Below are 18,049 nucleotides of genomic sequence, written 5' to 3' on the forward strand. Positions count from 1 at the left end.
TCAGTTATCATAGAACGGGAAGACAGAAAAGATGCAAGGGAGCAAAATGCTCAGCCCATGTCGCCGATGAACAAACTAGTAATGCTCAGCCCATGTTCAATAAAACATGGGCTAAATCGTGTGGTTTCTATCCATACAATATATAAAACGGATCACACAATCTTCGGGCAATTGCAGATGCAGTTTAGTAACTGAAAACCAGATTTATATTGAGTTATGAGACTCCAATGTTGAAAAACTTCAATCAATTGAAAAAATAAACTAAACTGATGCATCATGTATTCGGAATAGTGTAACATGAAAAATGCTTGCAACCATAGCCCTCAATTGACCGCTATGTGATGCCGATTATTGAGTGGTACTACAACCAATAAAAATACATGAACTACAGGGTGGTGCAGCTATAAAGTAAACAGAAGCAAAATGGGGAAAAATGGCCCACCTGGAATTATGGTGGGTCAAGCTAAGTTAAATTTGATCCTATCTGCGAACAAGATGTTAAGGTCAGGAACTGCTGCTCAAAATGAATAGGAACGAGAAGTTTCTCAATATTCAACTCCTCTGCCCATACGTCTCCTCATGGACTCGAACTCCTGGCCCATATATCAAGTGGCACCTCTCATTAAATGAACCGACAAGTCGGGCGACCACCTCCTTAAAAAACATTGATGCCACCTAAAGATAAGAAAAAAACAGAGCTCGGTAAGAATCGGATTCCTTTATCTTCTGCTAAAAGGTAAAGGTTTATAATATGGTATCAGTTAAAGCACTGATGGGGTGCGAACTGATATAAAGAAGGGACTATCATCACTGATTCTTCCGAATTCCCAGCTTTGAGGATCAAATTCAGTTCTGTATGCACTCCCAATACCTTATAATTTTAGCCCAAAAATGCAGCTTATGGCCCCGTCAATATCTGTGCAGGAAAAGTTTTCGCCCACCAGAAAACTAAACGGAGAAAACTATACCAGAAAAGAGAAATGATGCACTGGACCAATGATAAGGCTGGGGTTACACTGAGCAGCAACTAATTCAGAGTGTCGGTTAACACACATAATAGGAGAAAGGAAAAAAAAATTGCAGCTGTCATGAAATTGCAGATCGAAATATTTTCTTGATTTAGAAGTCAAAGGTTACACTTAACAATATAATTTCATTAACTAAGCAATGAGATATATATATAGTAGGAACTTTGCTAGGAGAATTACCTGACGATAAAGTGGTGACTGAAACTTGAAATCCACCAAAAAGTAAAGGCTGCAAGATCCTGGGACAGGTCCTGGATTGAATTCCCATATGTTTATCAAGTGGTCAAAGAGGTTGCTCCGGGATGCTGTTGTCTGGATGTACAATATTAGAGGAAAAAATACAATCATAAGCACTTGCAAACAAATCCAGTTTCCTGGAAGAACCGAGAGCAATTGTCATCCTTTCAGTTTCACCCATCACTCAAATCCTAATCAGCAACCACTACATGGCAATACCTTCCACAGTCCAAAAACTCGCTCACACCGTGCATTTCAGGTCTCTCATAATATCTCTCTCAGCATATATATCAAACAGTACAAATATCACAGCTCCTCCGTTCTCACATTGACCCGACTGACTCCACACAATGTGCAATTTGCATAAAACATTTTAAACAGAAAACCAACCACGGTGAGGAAGACAGGATTCTAGTAAAGTCAGTTAGAGGTCACCTTTACTGAAGTTGGCCTTTTTAACTCAACATGAGAGACATAGCTCTCCACCAAAAATTTGAAACCAATCTCCAGCTCAGCATCAAACGATCCATCGGGATGCTGTCTAAGTATCTCCGACCGCTGACACCAAGGAACAAAATCATCATACAAGTCAACCGCCGCAACTACATCAAACAACTGCTCCGGAGAATACCTAAAAACCAAAAATCACATCAGTTCGAAACTCAAAAACTTAAAACTAAGATGATAGACAAGCAAATATTGCCAATAAATCAAAATGCCGACAAATCCCAATCCAACAAGCAACAACTTATTTTCTCATGTTTAAAAGCAAATGCTATATAACGAGTATTTAGGTGAAATTACCCCAAGACTCGTCTCTCCTCATAGACTTTCGAGAGAACCCCTCCCTCCTCGCCATCTCCACAACCCAGAAACCGCCTCCTCTGCACAATGCTGTTGCTGCACACCGTCGCAGGCAGGCTGTCGAGCTCATTCAGAGCTCCAATGGATCTATAGTAGTGAGACAAAGGATGAAAGCGGGCAATGCTGCTCAAGCATCGGTACTGATTGCAGCACGACCCCGGCTGCAGATTGCTCCCAGGAGCCCCAATCGCACGGCTGATGCCGCTTCTTCGAGATAGGAGACACCCAACCGCCTTCAACGTCGAGAAGAATGGCTTCATCCCGTGCCAGTCGACCAATCCGAAACAGTCGGCGCTCCCTGATTTGAATAATAGACGGGGAGAGGGATTGACGAGTTGGGAAGCGACCAAACGAGAGGAGAATCGCGAGATTGAGCCGTTGAATGAATTGAATTTTTGGGAATTAGGGTTTCGTGATGGTCTTTGGTCTTTTGAGTTTGCGCTGACTTCTCGGAAAAGGGAGGGAAGAAAGGAGGAGGAAGAAAAGCGGATGTCTCCCTCCGTACTTTTTCCTTTTTATTTCTCTTTTTTTATTAAAAAAAAAGTTAATAAAGAAATACAAAATTTTATAATTCTTTCGCAAATTTTTTTCATAAACAAACTTTCGATTTGATAACTATTCTATTATGATATCAAATTTTTCATTAATTTAGACGGAATCGATGTCACAGAGGGGCGCCAATGATCCCAATCAAGTGAGGGCGCTGACGACTCCAATCGAAGGTAATGGCTGAGATCATCGCTCCACCTGTCGGAATTGTGATGATTTTCACTTTGAGGGTTCTCCTGATTTGGGGTGGTGGGAAAGTCGATTTTGACCATCGCTTGCTGGATTGGGATCGCTGACGTCCTCCTCTAACGCCCTTTATGGCCTCGATTCCGTCCAAACTAACGGAAAATTTGTCATCGTATTAGAATTTTTATCAAATCGAAAGTTCGTGCATTAAAGTTCGTCCTATAATTGTTAAAATATGAAAATTTTGTGTTTTCTTATTAACTCAAAAAAAATTCTGACAATGGGCCACGTGTTTGATGCACGTGCAAAAATCGCACGCGTCCGTTTGCTGGATCACCTGCCAAGCGCTTAGACAAAGAACTTTCGACTTCTCCAACTTCAGTCCCAAAACTTTATTGTTGTTCCAATCGAGTCCCTTAACTTCAGAAATTTGTTCGTGTTTCGTTTATCAGAATTACTGAAGGCTTTTTTTACTTCTTATTATTATGGCCCTTTCTGACCGGAAGAGACCAAATTATGTGCAGATTATTCAACTTTGCAATCGAAACCAAAAAGGAAAGGTAGATAGGCTCTCTATGTCTTGAAAAGAACGGTATACTGAGAATACGCAAAATATGATGTACTGGAAAATGAAATACGCAACTTGGTCTCGAGATCAAAATCGAAAACAAGATGAACCTCCATAGACCTTGATATATGAAAAGCCCATAGTACAACGTTGCAAAAGAAGCAAGAAATCTCGTTATTAGCTCAAGGAAACACGGCTCATACTGTACTTCCGAGGCAGCGGCGTTATTTTTGGCGACTACGTGTAGCTATCAAAACTGTGGAAATGGCACTGGCATGTGGAACAGTCTTGAGTCTGAGCAGTCTAGCTTTTGTTAGTTGCCTGTATCAGAACGTATAATCGGTAGCTTGTTATTTATGCCTGCCGTTGAGCATGAATTTCTTTATTTGGAAACGAGTACGCCAGTAGCCCTCCCGATGTCTCTAGTTAAAGGACGGTTTCCATAACGAGCAACCTAGCAAGACTTGAAACATACATAGATGTGTCGGATTACAGAAAATGCACTGAAAATGGCATGGAGATCAATTCTATGGAAAAACGGTATGAAGATAAATTCTGCAGATGTACCCTTTTACCTGATCACGGCTTGATAATGCTCCCTGTGCCCTGCATATGGCTCTTCAGGTTTCTTCTTCGCCATCATCGCAGGCAAAGTTCTGATCTGAAACCTCTGAAGACAACGACTGTATGATGTTAGGGCATTCTACTACAGGAATAGGTTGTTTGTTATTTGATGCATGATAATGCTTTTAAGTGCAACCCAAGAAGTGAACCCTATGAAGAACACGAGAAAGGAAACAGGTTGAGCAAATTACCTGTGTTGCTGCCAACAGCTTGATGGCGCAATTGAGACTGACAAAGAAGAACCGGTTTCACAATTCTGGTTGATGCTGACGAGATGGCACCCTTCACACTCACCTGACCTGTGGATGCAGCAATTCTACGACCATTGTCATGTTCCATTCCCGACAACTTGGAAACGGGCCTGAAGTGTTGAATCCATGGACTTGCCAGGAGCTCATCAGATGAAACATCAGCAGCAGGCCTCTTGAAACTGAGCTTCTTCCAGTTGCCGTCTTGGTGAACTTTGAACTGCATGTAAGTATCGTGAAAATAGCTTAGTTACAAAAAGTGGTGAGACGAGAAAGGAGGCCCGCACAATGAAGTGGATCGATTTCAAACCTGGCCAGAAGGCGAATCAGTGTTGCTACGTAATAGGCTTGAATCGATATTGGACAAGTTATAGTTTTTAAACCGCTCGCTGAGCAAATTCATAGAATCATGTAACTGGTTCATGAAGGAGGCTTCCATGGATTTAAGATACAAATTGTGCTTCTCATCTGTCCATTCCATCGGCATCGGTTCGGTCTCATGGAACTCCTGCAATAGCGTTTGGCAGCAGGATTAATCATATGAATTTTCAGAAGGAAGGGCAGGAATTGAACGTGTAGGAGAATAAGTCGATACGATTTCGTTAATAAGATGATGATTAAATAAAATCCAGAAAGGCGATCAATATGCACTTGCAAATCTACAGCTTCGCGATTTAAGAGAATCTATCACTGAACACAATCCATCTTCACCAGTTTCTATAAAAGATTATGAGAGAAAGCAAAATGGCAAGAACAAATCCTAATAAGTAGTATTCCTTAACATATTCCTTTTTCCAGTAACAAGCTGAGCAATTCTTGAATCCAAACCAACAGGGCGATCGACTGCTTGATTAATAGGACAGAAAAATCTGAATGCAATAGAGTCTCCGATCGGGGTATGAGGTCGGCGAAAGCGATTGTAATGGCAAAAATGGGATATTTAACCAGATCATGAAAGATTTCATCAAATTGAAGTGTATGTTCGGACAAAATCATACCAAATGCCATTGCCATTTCGAAAGTTAGACAAAAGTTACGAAAGAGCATATTACAGCCCCGTCAGCACAAATCAAGCAAAAAGAAAGGCAGAGAATATAGGGAAGGACCCGCTCTGTGTTTCGCCATTGAAAGGACTTCAGTTCGAATGATCGGTAGAGCCACAATGTTCCAAGAGGCAAAACCCAGTACCGGAATCAATCAATCACGACTAACAAGAAATCTCAGCTCAACACTAGAGAGCGAGAAACCGTCGTTTATCACACTCACACTCATTTCTTCTCCGCTGCCCTTAGACAGCTGCAGCATAGATCCTCCAGCCGGTGAGCCAGTCTCGGCATCTGCTCTGTTCATAGCTTCCATGCTCTGTTAGCCCGGTCAATCAATCAAACTCCTCTAAATATCTCAGTGGGAGAAAGTGGGGGAAGGAACGGAAGGAATGAAGGAAGGATGAGGATTGAGAAATGAAAGAAAGGAAAGGTCCGCAGGAGCAAAGGATCAGTACAGTCGTCACCGCCTCTCCCATTGTCGAGCAGGTATGCGACACTGCACTTCACATACCATGAGTCATGACTCGAATCCATAAAAGGAAAAATGATCCGTAATTTATTATAAACTATAGTAGTACAATGAGGCTTACATACAGCTCATGCATTTTAATTTTTTCCACGTGTCGTGAGTTCATCGACCTTGCTTAGGCAAGTACCAATGTGGCCACATAGATTTGTTTCCCAAGCTGTTTTTGTTGCATCATGAGCGATAGGAAGTCCAAACCTCCGTGCTTCAATTTTCAATGCAATCAATGCTCAAAGGTTCTCTCACACTAAAGAAACGAGTCATGATATAAGACCCGATGCACCATAAGTGCAAATGTAATCGTCTCTTTTCGGTGGCGCAGACCCACCTGCTCGTCTAAGGTCGGTGCGGGTGGGGCTCATGAGATGGCTTGTCCCTAACTCGAGTAATTGGGTCAGGACCCGTTTAAATGGATATGGGCAGATATGGACGTCGACAAGACACAACATTAAACCTAAAGGGTTGGATTGGGAGATATTTTTGCCGCTGTTTCTTTAGGGGAGGTTTTTGGGGGAAAGTATCTTTCTGGCTTTTCCGAAACTCGGGACTTTGGAATGGCATACGTGGGAGGTGCTCCAACCGACACACCCCCCGGTCTCCCCCGGAGCCGTTACTATTCCCGCGCTATTACTTTAGCGTGTCTCCGCTTGAATGAATCCTTCAATACATCCACAAACGGGTGCAGGCATACACACGTCATATTGGCAGGCATTTTTCTGGTAGCACATTAAAAGAAAGCATATATACGCACGTTATATTGGCAATCACATGTGTTTTTAATTTATGTAGTCGGCTCTACAAGTGCGAGCAACCCACCTTATATTAATAATGGAAAGCAATGGTATCTGACACGCCATAAACCACTTTGATCACTGAGTTTTTCTCGCATATGTTTTGTATTAAGTATGCCGGAAACCACTTCGATCAGTTTGAGTTCTCCACGCATTTCATCTAGTTAAAGCCCGAAAAAAGTCCACCCATCTAAAATATTTCTATAAAGAGCTTGGTTCGGCCAATGACTCCTGTTGCACGTTTAATTTTGCATAGAAGAAAGCCACAAACCACGTCTCTAATTTGGCCCAAAGGGGAAAAACTATGGCTTGATATCTCTTGTTATTTATTTATTTATTTATTTATTTATTCAAACGTTCCGAATCAAAGAGGAAAAAGGAAATTCTTAGTCATACAACAGACAACAAAATCTTGGATGCTGTGAATTACAAAAAGTTGTAGATGGGACTTGTTATTTAGGAAAGGGGAAAAAAAAAAGAAGGATTCTCAAAAATGAAACATCGCATATATGGAGTACTCTCGCCTTTACAGGAGTAACTAATAATACAACAGTTACATTCGAGAACAAAAAGAATAATGCTCGTAATCATGTTTAAGTCAAAGATCGAGCTCACGGTTGTCCGTGCCACTCGTCACTTGATCGAGTTTAATATGGGCTCAGTGAATGAAGCACCTCAGATTTGATCAACTTCCCCGTGTTTGCTCCTCCATTGACATCCCAGCTTCCTGCAGTTCCATCTGTCCTGAAAAACCAGAAAACAGAGGTAAGATCATATATCCCAGAAAAATGGAACAAGAAAAGAGTAATTCAAAGAGCCAAAAGCGAAAAGATTGTGAATTGCATACCTAACAAGGATACAAGAGATGGTGTCCTCGAAACTCCGTGCTGTTTCATGTCAGCACCTGCAATGACAGTCCCAAATGCGTGAGAAGGGCTCAATCATCGAAGGAATTGAGAAGTAGTCTCACACTACTAAGGTCGCCTACTAATTATCCGTGAGAAGGGCTCAATCCCAAGTTGAAGTAGTCTAATACTATTAAGGTCGCCTACTACTTTTTGAAATGTTTGATTGGGAAAGCCTAGTATTTCTCTGATATCTTTCCTAGGCAAAAACCAGTAGAGCTTCCGTGAGCTAAGTTCAATGAAAGCCATTTATGGAGTTTGGCACTACCACAGATCACCGGAATGCTGAAAGTTCTCTCAACCATTGCCCACACCTCTCCTCTACTACTCAAGAGATGGCTATATAACTTCTCACCAACTGGCATCCTCCAGAATGAACCCCCTAAACGTAGTCCATCCTACCAACTCAAACAAATGGTCCACACGAAATTGACAAAAACACTACCTGAACTTTCAAGGGATTTAAGAACATCTGATTTCTTAAATGTGAACCCCATGAAGTTAGTGTCCTTTGACGTCAACATCTGCAATCACCAATTGACAGGATGAATGATTAAGACAACCTCATAAGCCAATATCCACAGTATTCAAAAAGTGAAACTCAGCAGGTGCAAATTAATGCTACAACCAACTTATGCATTCCATCCACTCTGACTTCATACATTGGACATAAATTGCAACTGTATCAGAATGAACTTGAAGTCGGATGGGATTATTTTACAATAGCAGTTCTTCTCTGACCGTGTAAAAATATGTTCCGCAGGAAGTTTTTACCTTTCTCCAAGGTCCAACAGTTGGCATCGAGGATGGTGGGTCTTCCACCTAGAAGAGAAAAATGAAAATGTTATAGTCAGATAATATTTGCAATGAAATCACAAATCAGAATAGAACAATATTTGGAAAGTCTAGGATAATTTCAAGAAACTTAAAGAAGGATCGAATGCATTTTGTCTAACTCACATCTGGAAATTTCTCAAAATTCTGTGTGTCTGTCTCTCCGTTGACTCTGGGTTTAAACGCTGCTTCCATCTCATATAGCAGGTCCCAGTGAATTCCTTTGAACCATGGATGTGCCTGTGACGAAACTATTAACATCAGCAAAAGTACTAAACAGGCCACTCATTTACTTCCCTTGAGTTCTGGTATCGCCGCAAAAATCTGCTTAACCTATGACGTGTGGTCGTGCCTAACAGAATTAGGCATTCACGAGATGGATGCTAACTACATCCTGTGGGTAATGAAAATGAGGATAATAATGTCTCCAGTTTAAATTTTATGATATTCTTCTAACTCTGCTTTTTCTTCTTGAAAAATATCATATTATGTAATCCTAGTGCACTAAAAATTCAAAAAATTTCCGCAGACCTGTATAGAGAGAAAAACAGATGCTTCCTTGTGTTCTGAAAGATGAAAAACATTGAAAAGGTGTTACCTTTAACTCTTCAACACCTCCAGTCCCCAACCGTGTTTCAACATCACAAAGCAAGTGGCAAATCAGATCCTTAGCCTCGGGGGATATTTTTGCATCTTCAGGGAACTTGAGGCATGTTTTCCAATTAATTATCTGTGATGAAACAGAATCCTTGATAATTCTGCAAATACACGCATCTTAATATAGACGACAGGAAAGAGACACTACACTCAGACCACCTTGCGGCAAGCAATCCTTGGATCCTCAGAATAGAAGGGAGGATAACCAATAAGCATTTCATACAGGATAGACCCCAAGGACCACCAATCACACTCCATCCCATATCCCTTTTTCAGCAGCACCTCAGGTGCCATGTAGTCAAGAGTGCCAACGGTTGAATAAGCCTGCAGAAGTAAAATTATATATTAAGACATGGAATATCCAGAACCGAATAAACTTTCTCGAACAAAAGTTTAATATATAGATAAATCATCAAAAAGAGAATAGGCAATAATTTTCAAGAGAGATAAAAGTTCATACCAGTTGGCGCCGGTTACGTTTCCATCGTAAAAGTTGTTCCTTTTGCATCATCCAAGGCAATCTATCCACACCAGAGGGCCCTTCAGATGAACCCATAGGTTCTTGAGCATTTAAGTCATCTTCTTCCAATAGGATTGTTGAATACTTGTCATCAAGAGGTTTACACAAACCGAAATCTGAAAGTTTCAAATGTCCATTTCTGTCCAGTATCAGATTATCTGGCTTTATGTCCCTGCAAGCAAAATTTAGTTTAGGAAAAATGTAATTTGAATGTTCTAGGAAAACTCGAACATTAATCGTTGTCACATAGGTGTTCAATCATCGATGAAGAAATACAGTAATGGCCTGTGTTTTATAGACGAAGAAGGCAATGTTTCCATGTATACCTGTGCACATAACTGTGTTGATGAATTGAGTGTATAGCTAGAATGCTCTCAGCTATGTAAAAGCGAGCCACATCTTCAGAGAGAATGTCCTCTCTCATAAGTAATGTCATAATGTCACCACCCGGAAGATATTCCATAATGAGGTATAAGAATTCGGAATCTTGAAATGAATAATAAAGTTGTACAATGTATCTGCTGTCAACCTCCGCAAGCAAGTTCCTTTCAGATCTAACATGCTCAACCTAAGATAAAGAAGAATAAACAAAATCAGATGAAATGCTACATATTTCAGACTGCAAGAAGAGTAAACCAGTTCGCTTGGTCGATGACCAAGTCCAAACTTTAGACTAACGACGTGTCTTGTAAAGGCACTGAGGAATACTGACTGATTGGAATAACTAGATTGAATTTGGTAAAAGTTGCCACATGTGACTATTTAAGGGTGATCACCTGTCCACGACTGAGCATCTCAGACTTCTTCAGTTTCTTCATGGCAAAAACCTCTCCAGTACTCTTTGCTCGGCATAACCTGACCTGCATTTATGTGAGATATTAATAGGCATATATGGATGCAGCGTGATGCAATAAAATAACTTTCATAAGCCATAGAGGGAACTAGGGAATCCAAGCATTCAACACTGCCTCCGCAGGCATCAAGCTGACTCTGCTAGAAAATAGCAATTCATGCACCTCGCCGAACGCGCCTTTACCGATCACTGTCAATTGTTCGAAGTCATCAATTCCAACTTTACGTCTTTGCAGCCTCATGTACTCGGTCTCCCTCCTCTCCAGATTCCTCAACATCTCCTCCTGTTCTTCAGTTGATACCTGATCCTCTTGTGCCCTCCTCTGGAGTGCTCGACGTCTAAAACAGAACGCACCGGACATTTAGTCACTCTATACAGACAATGAAGAAACATGAGAGGTTAAGAATACAATATCGAGGTTTTTCGTCTCTTTCCCAATTCGAGAGAATATTAATGATCTTTACTACCAAATCGGGCGAAAGAATATTTTGAGCTCCTACTATGGACACTCAACTACTATAAGTATTGTACTAATCAAGCCATAGATTACACCATCAACTCTGCAGATAACAGAGACAAGCTTCAGAATTTGATAATAACGGTACATTCACCGGCAAATCTACCAAACTTCTCCTGAACCTCTCGTGTACTAGCTTGCGGTTCTTTGAAATTCTTTGGAAATCCTTCAGAATTCAACCTCTAAAAGTTCACTACTCTATCTAATGCATCTCTCCGATCATCCCGGATTCAAAACCATCATCCAGCCACAGCATAAAAGCGTGTTAGGCGTTCCTATTCGGTCTGGCTCAGCAAAGTGCAATTATACAACCGACTAAGACACCTCTATCATCCGCTCAGCCGCGCATAACTCAAAATGAAAGACCGGACAAGCAGGATGTGCACCGGACACGAGCGGGCATGAGCTAACACAATTAGTGATAGCGTAAGGATCGTAAGCACCAATCTAAGTCAATCGAACACCGAAGGCTCTGCTCTGACATTTCCGGAATCAGTTCATTCAATCGAAACTAACGAAAACAGAATACTCAGGTCAAAGCCAAAGAGAAATCGAAGCTGAGAGACAGAGGAGAGGAAGAGCAAGGCGGAGATCAGTCAAACCTCTCCTTGCGATCCTGGAGTCCCTGATAGTAGTTCTTGTAGTGGTTCTCGATAAACTGCTTGGCGGCGGCGGCCTTCTGCCTGGTCACGGGGGAGGAGACCCCCACGTCGGCGGCGGCCAAGTCAAGGGCCCGATCCGGCCTGAGGTTGAGCGCGCCGAGCTTGACCGTTCCATTTCCGCCGTCCATTGCAACCGAACCGCGTCCAATTCGAGCGAGCCGGATTGGAGTCAAACCCTCAGAAGCTCCGGAGCAGCTGCATCTGAATTGAAAAGAGAGACAGAGAGGGAGAGAGAGGGGCAGAAGGAAGATTGTTTCGAGGAGAGATCTGGGGGACAAACAGTGTGCAGTCTAGGTGAATGAAAGTGACGCGAACTGGCGGAGGAGTTTATATATGTGTATATATATATATGCAATGTAATCTATATATATATATATATGTGTGTGTGTGTATAGAGGGAGAAAGAGGGTGGGGATCTGAGTCAGTCAGTGAGGAGAGAGAGCTGTCTTCTGCTGGTTAAGGTTTTGTTTGTGTCTGCGATGAAAGAAAAAATGAGATATTCTTTTAAGATTTTATTTATTTCATATCTCTTGTTATTATAAAATCCATAAATACAATAATATTGACATCTTCATATGAAAAATAAATAATATCAGCATAAATTAAAAATCGACACAATACGCGGGTTACATGACCCATCTGTTTTCAATTAGAAGTTTCTAATTTCTTTTTTTTTAACGAGGAGTTTATTCTCTCATGTCCCAACACTCCACAAACTCATGGATTCATAGACAAATTCATATAAAAGCACGTATGTGAATAACCACACTAAGGACTACGAGGGCAGTAGAGGATTTGAATCTACGACCTAGTGAACAACTCACACAGCGTACGCACGCCCTAACCACTAATCTAATCCTTAACGATTGGAGTTTCTGATTTCGATTTTAAATAAATAGCACTTTTTGTATATTCAGGTATCAGGTTACAAGTCGCTCTTGTAATAAAAAAGATTAGTTTTATGTCTTAATTTATTTTTTGGGGAAACAAAAAATAGATTATGAGATATTTATTATTGGTTAATTAATAATAATAGTAATAATATTAATAATGATGGGGGGTGTCTGATAATTTGTCTTGGGAATTGAGTGGGATCGACGCCATCGTTTTCCTCGCTTGAACTGGATTTGGAATCTCACCCCCCAACAGCTGTGGAAAGGGAGGAAACAGCGCGGAGTGGACAACTCCCCCTTACCAGTGGGCCCCACTCCCACCTCTCACCTCTCCATGTGGAAAGGAGAAGAAACAGTCCCCCCCCCCCCCCCCCCCCCCCCCCCCCCCCCCCAATCCATCTGCTGCACATCCCCAACCCAACCCACTTCTTTTCATTTCACCCCCAAAAGAGCCGCAATTATTTCCGCATATTGGTAAATTTGTCATCATCATCATCGTAAACTAAAAAAGATGGGACGAGAGGATTGGGCCACTGAATTTTTATTTTTAAATTTTCATAATTAAAGTTCTAGTCGGATTAACCGACGCAGAACATTGTTCTAATCGTCATCTTTTTTTAATCCATTATATTCGAACCGTTCAGAGCAAATAAATATCGAACCGTTTAAATCAGATCGAGTTAGCCAATTGCCACTAAGATTTTAATGCTTAAAATCTTAGCTTTTGAAAGTTGGTGGAGGTCGATGATATTTCCATAGGGTTTTAGACGACAAGCTGATCCATTAGTTTCCTCCAGTTGCCTTTGCTAGCATCCTGTCTCGTGGAGTTCATAAAGCTAATTTATTTCTTAATTATTATTTCATGGATGATATTGAAAGTTGTTTATTACGACTTGATGAGATACTATCACGTAAATTGGGAATAAATGGCACCCGTGGTGACTTGACTTCAATGACGAAAGTTGCTTCTTTAGGAGTAATGGCCCCTTCTAGGAAAAGTAGATGAGCCGGAACATGTGGAATTTTTCATAGTCGAGCATGTCCTATCGCATCTTAAAGCCAAAAAACAAGACAATAAAAATGTGTACCACAAAAGAAACGAGGACCGACATAATGCGAGAATTATTTTTCACGATAATTTAAAATCATTTAATAATTTGATGCATATTGAAAGATTTTGCGTGTGCGTGTTTTTTTTTTATATATTATATAATTAATGTGCAGGATGGTGTCGGTGAGGGTAATTTGTGTATTCATCTATGTCGGCGGAGACTTTGGTGGGTGAGTCGGCGGGGAATGATAATTTGATCCACTGCACTTCTAAGAAGTTAGGGGATCCACCCAACCCCCAACTCCCGCAAGTCGTACGTCAAATTTCAATTTTCAACGGTTGATTGTCGCGCGCAAAAGGTTCGAGTCCAAGTCAAGTCAAATTAGACACAAGTGACCGATGATCGATACATGAATAAGTTCTATTTTAAAATTGGTCAAACAAAAAATGCGATGATTTCTTTGAGATGGCATGATAATGATTATAGATTGACGGTAAGGTCAGACATTTCTCAAAATCAACACACGTCGTTGATGAGTGGATGAACCTTTAATTGGGCATCGTCGGTCTGATTGGGCCCGAGGAGGATGGAAGTCCTAGCTACCCTTATAATACTTCGAGGCCGAAAGCAACCTTGGAAAAAGAGTCGATCTCCCTCAGTCGGAAGAAGCCGAGTTTGGAGGCTGTCAGTCTCGAGGAGCCCAACCTGGCTTAATCGAAATCGACTGCATCCACCATCCACGGTGGGTCGAACGAAGTCGATTCGTGATCGGCGGTTGAAGGTTGAAAAGGATTGAGCGGAAATAAGCTTTGGAGGAGAAGCCCATTACCAGAAGTTGGCCCAATTAGGGACGGTTGGCCAGCAGGTTGGGCCCGCTCCGCCATCAATCTGGGCCGAGCCCGCGGAGAAGCTTTCTCTGACCACACGAAGCAGCCGGTGACCGCTCTCTCTCTTCCCTTCTTCCTCTCTCACCGTCTGCAACTTTATCGGCTAAGTTTCACTCCTCCTCGCTATGCTTGCTGATAACCCGACGAGCCATTTCTCTTCCGCTTCTTCTTCTTTGGGAGCTTTTGCGGCGAATTCTGGCAGCTGCCACGCATGAGAGTTGAAGCAGAGAAGCAGTTCGATTTCAATCGCCATGGTCGCACTTACAGATATGGTTACCGCCTCCAGCTCGTCGCAGCTTGTCCACCAGCCTTTCAGGAGCCGTAATTCGACGCAGTTCTCGCATCCGGTGCTTTGCTTCTCCTTCCACGCGAGCTCGCACTCGCTCCCGCGCCTCAGTGCGGTGAGGACCGGGTCGGACGGCGGTAGGGTCGGGAGCCGGGAAGCGTACGGCTCCGAGCTGATCAGGAGGCCGATTGTGAAGGAATTGGGTGGCACTTCGGATGAGGTTGAGGAGATTGAAGCGAAGAGGAACTTGAGCGAGGGAGAGGAAGAAGAGGAAGAAGAAGAAGAAGAGGAAGAGGAAGAAAAGGAAGAAGAAGGGGTTGATTGGGAGGAGAAGATATTGGAGGAGACTGTGCCCCTGGTGGGGTTTGTTAGGATGATTCTGCACTCCGGGAGGTGAGGTTTCTTGTGCTTTTCATCTTCTAGCTTGCAGATACTAGTCAATGGAGGATTGTTGCAGGTGATTTGATCTGCTTTGCTTCGGCTTTAGGTGGCAAAGCAGAGTCATTCGATCTAATTGGTCTTGCGGTTGATTCCGTTGCACTTAGTTTTTTGTAGCATATGACATTTTACGGCATTTTACGGATAAGAATCCCACTGGCAATGGTCGGACGAAGTAGAATTTGATCTTTGGTGTCAAACTTTGACTGTGCTGGTATCTGTTGCGTGTTCTGTATGAGCTAGTACTACTAGACAATTGCTCATTATGTGGTCAGATGAGTAATGCAGAAATTCGGTTTGTCTGTCTTTCTACTACGACTGTTAGCTTTTTGTATATCGGGTAGCAATTATCATCTGAATCTGGCAGTTGGTAAAGTTGGGTGAGATTGGGTTGGGGCTCTAGCTTATTTTGCTGGAAATGGGAATCTTGTTACAGGTATGAAAGTGGAGAACGATTAAGACCAGAACACGAGAGGACCGTTCTTGAGAAATTACTTCCGTATCATCCCGAGTCTGAAAAGAAGATTGGGTCTGGCATTGACTATATCACGGTATCTTCCTTCTCTTAGTTCTCTCATCAACCTTTTCTTGCAACATCCCTGAATCTCTAACTACATTAATCTTTTGTACAATCTCTGGTGCATAACTGCCATGGCTTGCCAAGCTTGTGGAATGATTATTTCTGTATTGCACCCTGCCATCTCACAGTTGTGGTAATGGATGACTTTGATGTGCATAAGCACCTGAGCAAAGTGGAGCAGTTTCGCTAATCTCATGTTTTCTCAGCAATATCAAATATGCTTCTTCGGAGACTGGACTGTAGTCTCTAAAGATTTTCATCAGTTCTCAGTCTTCCTCTATCCTTTCTCCACTTGCCTTATGACAAGGCTATTAACCCTTTCATGTTGTTTCCGTCTGTCCAAAGGGTCCAATCCCGAAAAATTCCGTAGTTGCTAAGTTGATTTGGGATGCACTCTAATGCCCGTCACCCTTCATTTATGAGGTGGATTTTAAGTTGAATCAATGGGTGAATCCCATGTATTATTGGTCTTAGCCTCATATTTACAGTGTGAACAATTTGATGATTCTTTTCTTCACTCGCTTGTGTTCAATCGTATCCTGAAGATTGAAATTATATTAGAGTTTCAAATCACATGCGGTCAGTTTCTTCTACATCAGAAATTGATGGTCAGTTGTGACTTGACAGCTGCATATGCAAAATCCCGTCTTACATTCGTGATTACCGCACCAAGTCGAGGGATGGGATAGCAAAATCATAATATATGTGCTTGGTCTCTCCTTTGGCAGGTTGGGTACCATCCCGATTTTGAAAGTTCGAGGTGCTTGTTCATTGTTCGTACTGATGGGCAGTTAGTTGACTTCTCTTACTGGAAGTGCATAAAGGGGCTCATCAGGAAGAAGTATCCTTTGTATGCCGACAGCTTTATACTTAGGCATTTTCGGAGGCGGAATCGCAACAATGGAAGATAGTAGCTCTCTGCACTTTGCTACAGTCAACACTTCTTGCCTCAATTGTAAGCTAAGAGATTCTTCAGGGTTTATTTTCTTTCTCTTGTACCTATACTTGCTGTGGAGGTGACTGGTCGGAAACAGAGACTAAGCATACAAGTTGCTGTATCGGTTGATGAAATCTTAACTGTTTCTCGGTCCGGTTCATGTCTTCGATGTCCAATTTATACTGCTTACTTTGTTGATCGACACATGAAGAGAAGAAACCGCACATCCCACAAACAGATGGAAGAAGATGTCTCCAGGAAATTCAGTGAGCAAAGGGCCTTCGACGATGAGTGCAATCTGATTTGGGATTTTATCACTTTTTATTTGATTTTCATAACATTCATCGGTCGGTATTTGATGTCTACATTGACGAGGGACAGCAGCGAACAAGATACAAGCATATATAGCGGAAGTTGCAATTGGGTATTAAGCTTTTTCTAAAACAATCAAAATATTACGAATATCTCTAAAAATTGCAATTGTGTATAACAATTATATGCAACGAAAAGATCGATGGTACGATGGATCACTGACAACTCAATATGTGAAAGAGGAGTTTGAAGATAATAGACCTTGACAAAGATATCTACAGGAGTTGGAGTTGGGTGATCAAAGGTGATATTCATTTTTGACAGATAGATAGGTGTTAAGGACAGTAAATAATATTTGAGAGTTTTATTTTAGCAAAATTTTGAAAATTCATAAAAGTCTTTTTTTTTTTTTTGCAGTAATTAAAATGTTGGGATGTAATCTAAATTGAGGCCAAACGGTGGGACTATTTTTGCAATTAGTCCGATCTTATTTTATCTTCATAAATTATGAACTTGAATGCTTCAAAGTTTACTTGGCCATGGGAATCACATTAATTTTAAAGTATGTTAGGTTCAGAAAATAGAAACAATCGTATCTAATTTTTATACTAGTTCCACATTCTAAAATTATTTTATGAACAAATCTGTAAATCAACCGAAAGAGTTTTATCGATTGTTCCTTAACATACTAATCTAAATAATGTTCATATGAGATTGTCTTAAAAAAAAAAAAAAGAAGGGGGAACTCCATCTGGGCAAAGCCTGTGCCAAGGACCAACTACTTAGACATGCCCCTGGGGAACTCAGGAGCTCCCTGGCATCATACAGCCCGACAGCGACGCGCAAGAGTTTGCAGTGTGACGGTAATCTAGAAGAGGCACGAGCAGTTCCGGATTGACGAAATGAGTAAATATGGTTTGGATTCATACGTTCGGTTCTTGACGAATTATCGGGAATTCTTGGGGGAGGAATTTGGAATAACTGAAAACTATTTTCCACGTTCAGAAAGGGCAAAGGGGCCACGGCCAGTGAAGTGGGAAACTGCTTGG

At 41.6% G+C, this 18,049-nt stretch overlaps 4 protein-coding genes across 8 annotated transcripts; 1 reads left to right on the top strand and 3 right to left on the bottom strand.

Moving 5' to 3' along the window:
• Positions 1 to 230: 230 nt before the first annotated feature.
• On the bottom strand, positions 231 to 2,611 carry LOC116212770 (coenzyme Q-binding protein COQ10 homolog, mitochondrial). Its single transcript, XM_031547456.1, has 4 exons — positions 2,070 to 2,611; positions 1,701 to 1,896; positions 1,209 to 1,340; positions 231 to 675 (listed from the first exon to the last, which is right to left on the bottom strand). Exons 1-4 carry the CDS (start codon positions 2,387 to 2,389, stop codon positions 553 to 555), a joined length of 771 nt encoding a protein of 256 aa, XP_031403316.1. The 5' UTR covers positions 2,390 to 2,611; the 3' UTR covers positions 231 to 552.
• Positions 2,612 to 3,522: 911 nt separating this feature from the next.
• Positions 3,523 to 5,888, bottom strand: LOC116213032 (cold-regulated protein 27-like). 4 transcript variants are annotated; one of them, XR_004157983.1, is made up of 5 exons: positions 5,571 to 5,888; positions 4,615 to 4,812; positions 4,248 to 4,524; positions 4,008 to 4,115; positions 3,523 to 3,895 (listed from the first exon to the last, which is right to left on the bottom strand). XR_004157983.1 is itself a non-coding variant. In XM_031547835.1 (5 exons), the coding sequence occupies exons 1-4, from the start codon at positions 5,661 to 5,663 to the stop codon at positions 4,053 to 4,055; spliced, it is 609 nt and encodes a 202-aa protein (XP_031403695.1). In that variant the 5' UTR covers positions 5,664 to 5,888; the 3' UTR covers positions 3,523 to 3,895; positions 4,008 to 4,052. The 4 variants fall into 4 exon arrangements, 3 of the variants coding, with proteins under 3 accessions (XP_031403695.1, XP_031403694.1, XP_031403696.1); XM_031547835.1 differs by having other exon boundaries at positions 4,008 to 4,093; XM_031547834.1 differs by having other exon boundaries at positions 4,008 to 4,102; positions 5,571 to 5,886.
• Positions 5,889 to 7,067: 1,179 nt separating this feature from the next.
• On the bottom strand, positions 7,068 to 12,007 carry LOC116213603 (serine/threonine-protein kinase tricorner). 2 transcript variants are annotated; one of them, XM_031548619.1, is made up of 12 exons: positions 11,556 to 12,007; positions 10,600 to 10,774; positions 10,360 to 10,443; positions 9,910 to 10,151; positions 9,524 to 9,755; positions 9,223 to 9,387; positions 9,005 to 9,136; positions 8,533 to 8,646; positions 8,347 to 8,394; positions 8,018 to 8,096; positions 7,515 to 7,571; positions 7,068 to 7,406 (listed from the first exon to the last, which is right to left on the bottom strand). In XM_031548619.1, the coding sequence occupies exons 1-12, from the start codon at positions 11,741 to 11,743 to the stop codon at positions 7,315 to 7,317; spliced, it is 1,608 nt and encodes a 535-aa protein (XP_031404479.1). In that variant the 5' UTR covers positions 11,744 to 12,007; the 3' UTR covers positions 7,068 to 7,314. The 2 variants fall into 2 exon arrangements, with proteins under 2 accessions (XP_031404479.1, XP_031404480.1); XM_031548620.1 differs by having other exon boundaries at positions 7,068 to 7,411; positions 11,556 to 12,003.
• Positions 12,008 to 14,515: 2,508 nt separating this feature from the next.
• On the top strand, positions 14,516 to 16,852 carry LOC116213604 (protein DCL homolog, chloroplastic). Its single transcript, XM_031548621.1, has 3 exons — positions 14,516 to 15,126; positions 15,608 to 15,722; positions 16,480 to 16,852. Exons 1-3 carry the CDS (start codon positions 14,699 to 14,701, stop codon positions 16,660 to 16,662), a joined length of 726 nt encoding a protein of 241 aa, XP_031404481.1. The 5' UTR covers positions 14,516 to 14,698; the 3' UTR covers positions 16,663 to 16,852.
• The last annotated feature ends 1,197 nt before the right edge of the window (positions 16,853 to 18,049 follow it).

Source organism: Punica granatum, chromosome 7, assembly GCF_007655135.1.
Source record: "Punica granatum isolate Tunisia-2019 chromosome 7, ASM765513v2, whole genome shotgun sequence".
NCBI classification, from domain to species: domain Eukaryota; kingdom Viridiplantae; phylum Streptophyta; class Magnoliopsida; order Myrtales; family Lythraceae; genus Punica; species Punica granatum.